The sequence below is a fragment of the Empidonax traillii genome, unplaced genomic scaffold (genome assembly GCF_003031625.1).
Source record: "Empidonax traillii isolate 1590-97213 ecotype Southwest subspecies unplaced genomic scaffold, ASM303162v1 scaffold2005:size87088, whole genome shotgun sequence".
Classification (NCBI taxonomy): domain Eukaryota; kingdom Metazoa; phylum Chordata; class Aves; order Passeriformes; family Tyrannidae; genus Empidonax; species Empidonax traillii.
In genome coordinates, this window is record NW_020957198.1 from 47,483 (window position 1) to 54,698 (window position 7,216).

General features: G+C 46.5%; 1 protein-coding gene across 1 annotated transcript in view; it reads left to right on the forward strand.

Moving 5' to 3' along the window:
- The window catches only part of CACNA1B (calcium voltage-gated channel subunit alpha1 B), a gene marked incomplete at its 5' end in the record, with an annotated part of 81,236 nt that overhangs the window by 46,088 nt on the left and 27,932 nt on the right, over nt 1-7,216 (forward strand). The window contains 2 exons of the mRNA XM_027909230.1: nt 135-262; nt 6,944-7,040. Coding sequence (XP_027765031.1) covers nt 135-262; nt 6,944-7,040 — 225 coding nt within the window. The remainder of the gene's footprint in view (nt 1-134; nt 263-6,943; nt 7,041-7,216) is intronic.

A 7,216-nucleotide genomic window follows, 5' to 3' on the forward strand; every position in this document is an offset into this window, starting at 1 on the left:
TCCCTTCCCTTCCCCTCCCTTTCTCTTTTCTTCTCCCCTTCCCCTTTTCCCTCCCCTCTCTCCCCTTTCCCTTTCCCCCTTTCCTTTCTCTCCCCTTTCCCCTCCCTGACTGCCTTCTTTCTCCCTGCCTGCAGATGTTAAACCTGTTTGTGGCTGTGATCATGGACAACTTTGAGTACCTGACGAGAGACTCCTCCATCCTGGGGCCGCACCACTTGGACGAGTTCGTGCGTGTCTGGGCTGAGTACGACCCCGCTGCCTGGTACGTACAACTGACCCTGCTGGGGGACAGGAGGACACATCTGGGCTGTAAATATTGTACCTGTACACACACAGAGAGCCTCTTTTAAGGAGTTAAAGCTTCAGAAGGAAAAACAGCTCCACGGTAACACTGGCGGTCGATGCTCCAGCTGCAGTGGAGATGAACAAACCCGATGTCGGTAAAAGGGAGTTTTCCTACAAACAGGCACAACCCACCCAACCATGAGAGCAAAAAACCTCCTCCCCACGCAGCCAAAAATCACCAGGGGAAATCCAAATTACCTTGGCTAAAAGGCCAAGTAGAAAAGCTGCTCGTTGCCTTTGGTTTCTGCATCCCAGTTCGGAGATAAAAACGCCCAAACCTCTCGCTGTTGGCAGCACTTCGAGGTGGTGGGAGAGGCTCTGCCTTGTCACACCTCATTTGGGCAGGGGGGGTTTCCTAGCTGAGAGTCACCTTAATGGTTTCCCAGATCCTGTGCAGATCCCTCAGGCCACGGGAGAGGATGTGTCACATCTGAGTCAAGTTGTGCAGGCTCTGACTCCGTCACCTGCCTCTGCCCACCCACTCCCCAGCAGGAGGTTCGTGCTGAAAACATGTGATTTTTTTTTTTTTTTTTAAAAACAGCCATTTCTCATTAATCCCAACGTTTTTGCCTTTGGAAGCCCCCTTCTAATGACACCAAACCCTACGAGGGAACTTTGGTCTTCTAAATGATAGCTCAGCTTTTAGACTTGAAGTTGAAACAGAAGACGTGAGATAATCAGAAGAAAATGAGCTAAAGGCTGGAAATGTTTCAGTTCCCAAGAGCCTCTGATAAAATGTTCCCGATGTCTGAGTGTGTTCAAGGAGGGGATGGTTCCTGCACACAGGGAAGGGTTTAGTTTGGGGGTTTATCTCTTTCTTTGCCTTATTCAAAGGGAAAGTTTCCCACCCGGGCTCAGGGACCCCGTGGCACAGGTTTGGGATGGACCCCACAGTTAACAAAGAAGGATTTTAAGGAATTTTTTTAAATTTGAGGGAATGGCCCTGACCTGTGACCACCTCTGGAGCAAGACTGATTTAATAGATTGCTTTTCTGCACTGCCCACAAAGAGTTGCTGCACATCAGCCCTGGTGACTGTGTTATTCTCATTTCCAGATGCTCTCTCACAGGTCACAGTAATTTCCTTGATATTCTGCACCTCGAGAATTTGCCTGGTGGGAGACTTTTTTTTTTTCTTTTTTTTTTTAATTTAAAGCTCTACTAATTTTTCTCCATTTTCCTCCCCATGAGCTACTTTGCAGTGAATCTCCTCTGTATTTTTAATGCCTCCAGCTCCTCCAATCTTTCCCCTCTTCTTTGTTTCCCTTCAGCTGAGACAGATGCAGAAAGTACTGGTATAATCAGCATCTCAAACTCCCTGCTAGGATGCAATTAAAACCTCAGTTTAAATGATTTAGGGCAACTTTAAATGTAAACCTACCTCAAAATGCTTACATTTCTCTGAACTGTGGGGGATTTTAACCACCTCAAAGCCATCTCTACTACCAGCCTGAATTTACTCCACATTTACTCACAGCTTGTAATCTCCAAGCAGGTTTTCCTGCTTGTAACACAGACAATCCTTTGTGGGTATTTGGCAGGCAGTAAATAGATTTTTTTTCCCCCCCTCCTTTTTCAAATCCAATCCTATCTCTTACAGAAAACCTCAGTGAGACTGAAAACTTGGGAGTGCCTGTTTGCTCCTTCAAAAATAGCCCTGGCTCTGATGAACGTCTGTGGGAGGAGTAACACACCTGCAAAGAAGGGGAAAAAATTAGGATTAATGTGTTTTTTTTTTAATGTTTCTGCGTTCAGGAACTTTCCACCCATCAGAGGCACAAATATGAAGTTTACTGAGAGATTTCTCGCTCTGTTAACTCTGAGCAGACACTTTACATTTTGTGACTCACTCGGGGGGCCAAAACCTTTTCACTTCCAGAGCTGTTAATGCAGAATATGTCATTTATTAACATCCTAATTCTGTTTTTCTCCTAACCTTGCTCCCTTTATGCTCTGGTGGGACGTTATTGATGTTGGCAGAGTGTGAATAGTTCCACTGAAAGCACTGACATTTTCAGGAGTGGGACGAAAATTTCCACAGTTTAAAAACCCCTTCCCGGTTTAGGGCCAGAATTAATCTCTTAATCACTTTGATCTAAGATCTTCCTGATCTTTCTGATCTCAGAGATTTTTTTTCCAATTCATCCTATTGTTTGATGATTCTGTGATTTGGGGCTGAGTTGGTCACTCATTGATCACCTCTCTCAAGGTCTCCCCTTTAACTGTCCTCAAAAAAAAAGGGAATGACAGTGTTTGCCCACTTCCCACAGATTAAGATCCTTCCGTGAAAGATGCTGCATGGTTAAAAAGCACAAGTCTTGTTGTATTTTTGTTATATAGATAATATTTTAAAATTAGCCTTTATGTGTATTTACATCTCTATTTATGATATCACCTTTGGTTCTGTTACAAAATCCAACTCTCTGTAAACTTTTCTGGGGAAAAGCATTCAAAAGGAATTTCAAAAGGCATTTAGCAGCTGTTTTTCTAGATGTGGCCCACTCTGGAGGGGTAAGTCTGGGGAAACTGTGGGATTCAGGGGTGGTAAAAGCCTTGGGCTCAAAGAAAAACAGAGAATGAGAGAGAGAGAAATAAGGGAACCCAGGGTGGTTTGAGGGAGCTGGGAGTTAATCAGGAAAGGAGTGAAAACACGGGATTTAAGGATGAAATGGAAAAAGCCAAACAAAATCAGGTTTCTATGAGCTTTACTTTGTTCAACATATATAAAGTGAGCACTTTATCTCCCTTATACCTTCCCAGTGCTCAGCCCTTAGAGATACTGGGAATACTGGTCTGGCCAGCCCATTCCCATGAGTTGTCCCAAAGAGGGAACAACTGGAAGCACCTTCAGTGGGGTGAGGGGCAGGAGGTGCAGGGGAGTTTTCTCTTGGCTTTCTGGGATAAAAGAATGCTGAGGGAAATAACCAAAACTCAGATTTAAAGAAGAGGCTGTGGCTGCCCCAGCCCTGGAAGTGTCCTAGGCCAGTGGAAGGTGTCTATCAGTGGAATGAGATGGGCTTGAAGGTCCCTTCCACCCCAAACCAGTCCACAATTCCATGAACCTGGGAAAGAATCCCTGTTTTGTCCTCATTTTGTGCCTTGCAATGCAAAACATCTGCTGGTTTCCAAGCCTTCCAGGAGCTCTCAGAGAGCTCAGGGGACTGGTCAGACGTAATTCCTACATCCAGATTTTGCAAAATCGTTCCAAAATTGTAAGTAAAGTCAAGTCAACTTCTTGACTCAGTTAAACCAATATACTTTTTATAACCACAATTAGGCCTCCAGCCAAGACTTGCACAGTTCCATTTGATCTGTTTCTGAATTAATAGGTTTGAGTGGATTGGGAAGGCTTTGAATAGACCTTAATTTTTCCCCATCCAAAAAAGCTGTAATATTGAAGGAGATATTCCAAAATATTCCAGCCTTCTTTATATAAAGTACCAAAATAAACACAGCCAAGCCAAATCATCTCAGCTTTCCTCAGAGGTAATTTGGAGGCTCAGCTCTTTTTGCCTATGATTTGGTTACTTGCAAAAGATGAAGAAAGGGAACCCTGCTTGTAAATTAGCTGGACATATTGTTGGGAGTTAATGAGAGTGACCAGAAAGCCACTGTGAGGTGTCTGATTTCACCTGCTGGCAACAAAAGCTGTGTTTTCCCAGTGCCAGTGGCCAAGCCAACCTCTGAGATGAGAATTTCTGGACTTGCAGCAAATTGCTCAGTGCCCCTGCACGAGAGAACAGCCCTGCTGGGGTTGTGTGGGAGGGAACAGTGGAAGGTAAAGCTTCCCAAGCTCTTCTGAACCAGCTCTAACCCATCAAAAAGGTTCTTTGTGTGCTGCAGGCTCTGGGTTGGCTGGGAGGGGAGTGGGTAGGAGAGGCTGGAGGCAGATGCTCAGGCACAGGGAACTAAAACATGAGTGATAAAGGCAACCAAGTGGTTGGAAAGCCTTGCACAGAAGGAAATCCAAGGATGTAAAGTTTGGTGAGCAGTTGGAAGTTCTCTCTCTCTCTCTCTCTCTGTGTTAAAGTCGCTCTTTCCTTGCAAGCCCAATTTTTGCTGGACTAACCTTCCTTTACAGCATGTTCTGCCCTTCCAACTCCTCCTGTTTTCCAGAGGAAAAGCTGATTTCCTCCTGGTTTTTGCTGTCATAACCTCTGATGTTTCCTTTCCAGTTGCCGGATTCATTATAAGGATATGTACAATTTGTTACGTGTAATTGCTCCACCCCTGGGCTTAGGAAAGAAGTGCCCTCATAGGGTGGCATACAAGGTTTGGAACTTCAGAGACTCCCTGCAGCATCTCTAGTCCTGGTTTTGTTTCTTTTTATCCCCCCCTCCAAGTGCAAATGCAGTAGAGAAAAGAAACTCTCCCATAACTAACCCCTTGCCTGAAAAAAAAAGGAATGATTGACTGACTGACTGCCTCCTTTCTCCTCGATGCATCTCTTCCCTGTCTACTCCCACACCCCAGCTGGCTGGAGACAGGCAGTTTTATGAGACAGTGAACCCCCCCAGCTTCCATCCTGAAGGCTCTGGGGGGAAGTGTTGGGGAAAAGCATCCCAGCACTTTATATATATATATATATATATATACCCTGGAGAGAAATGGCACCCCAAGGAGGGGCAATTCCACTTTGTTTGGGCTTTGTAGCACTGTCACTCCAGCTGAATGATCAACCTTCCCTCACCTGAGCCCAAAAGACATTGGATCTGGGCAGTGGTTGACTGGGCAGCAGAGGGGGGTGGGTACCTTGGCTGGGGAGAGGGATGATCTTCTCACGGTTCAACAGCCACGGGTTGCCTTGGGGGCTAAATTCTGTCTCCAAATTATGATGGACACCCAGTGAAACCTCCTGTTAATGGCACAGGGAAGGTGTTCCATGCTTGGGAGCTGAGGGGATGGAATTAAGGACAGATCTGGCCAAGAAATCAGCCCAGGAGGAGCACAGGGCATTTCCTGCAGTGATGGAGAGCAGAGGATGAAGAAGGGTGGAAGTAGCCAGCATAGAACTGCTTTTCTCTTCCACTTCAGCCCAGGTGTTTTCCACACCTGCCTGGGGATTTAGACCTCCCAAGCTTTGCAGAGCAGGCAGGAGACCCCATAGCCCCAGCCCAGGAGCAGGAGAGGAGCCAGGGGGAAGAAGACACTGGCTCCAATTACAACTTGTGTCTCTCAGCAGCCTTTAAATTCGCTCTGGGCTATAAAAGCTGGGTGGTATTTTAACTGCATCAGTTACCAAGGACAGGAATAGATGTTTTTGGCTGGGTAAGTTCTCTCTTCCACCCCCTCCTCCTCATATATAGGAATTGAGACCCATGTCAGGACACTGGGTTGGTTTGCAGGTTTTGCCTCTGTAGCTGTCCTGCTTGGAAAAGGGGATTTATAGGGGTGCTTAGGTCTTGGTTGCCCTCCTGAGATAGAGGAGATGATAGTCCTGCTTTTCCAGGGGTTAAAGTTTAATTAATAACATGCTGCAGTATCCTTGGGTCTCCTCAGCTGACAGGCAGCACAGATTTGCAAATTATAATAAGCAGGCAGCTCGTTGGGAAAACCAAGTGAGATTGTCATAGTCATGTTCCCAATTTTAATACTTGGGAAAAAGGTGAAGGAGGAGAATTCCCTGCTGTTTCTGCACCCTTTGATTTTCAGGGCAGGGTTCTATTCCACCACCACCGTGTGCTGAAGGGAGATGACCTCAGTAACGGGGTGGTCTAAGGGCCTTTTCCCAAATCTCTGCAGTTCCCAGTTCCTGGGAGTGGGAACAGGAACAGCTGCCCTTGGTGATGGAGACAACCAGTTGACATTGGCTTGATGAAAGAGGGGCCCCACCAAATGCAAGGGAAAAATAGGTCCCCCTCCTGAAAATGGAGTGCTGGGCTCTGGTTTTGCCAAACCTGAGCTCAGGCTGGAGCAGAAATTCCGGCTGGAGCAGAAATTCCAGCTGCTGAGGGTTTGCAGAGTCACACCCTTGGCTTGGCAGTCCCAGTCTGTCCCTGAGCAAACACACTGGGATTGGCTTTTTGTTTCCCTCCTAACCCACCGGCTCCCCTAAAATCCCCAAGTCCTCGTTCCCAGAAGGAAAGCTGACCGTGCTGTAAGCCCTGTTCTCTCCCTGTCCCATAACTCTGCCTGCCAGCCCTCCCTGGCATGGTGAACTCCACAGCCTCTGGATTGACTGGGCTGGGGGGCGAGCAGGGGGACCTTCCCCCCGTCCCTCCACCCCACGGAGAGCCAGCCAACCCCCAGCCCTCCCCACAGCCTGTCCCGGAGCAGAACCATCAATCATTCCCCCCAGGGACCCTCGTGCTCTGCCAGGGGCTGTCCCTGCAGCTGAGGAGGAGACCTCGGGCGATGAAACAACAGCAACGGAAGAAACCTTTCAATTCACCCTCCTCTTCCTTTCGGTTCTGTTCTCCCGAGAAATCTGATTAACCAGATCTCTGTTCTCTTGTCTGCTTTCCCTTCTCTCTCTCCCCCTTTTCGTTTGCTCCATTGTGTTGCCGTTTTCCCCACCCCCTTCCCCCCCTTTTTTTTTTCCTGTCCTTCCACTCGGTCTGCTTTGATTTCCGTGTCCTGCTCTCCCCGTTGACTCCCAGCGGTCGCATCAGTTACACAGACATGTATGAGATGCTGAGACACATGTCCCCACCTCTAGGCCTTGGAAAGAAATGCCCTGCTCGTGTTGCCTATAAGGTAGACCAACCTCCCCACAAACTCCTGCCAAACCACCAGCTTTTTAGTATTTTTTTTCTCTTTTTTTTTTTTTTTTTTTTTTTTTTTTTTTTTTTTTTTTTTTTTTTTTTTTTTTTTTTTTTTTTTTTTTTTTTTTTTTTTTTTTTTTTTTTTTTTTTTTTTTTTTTTTTTTTTTT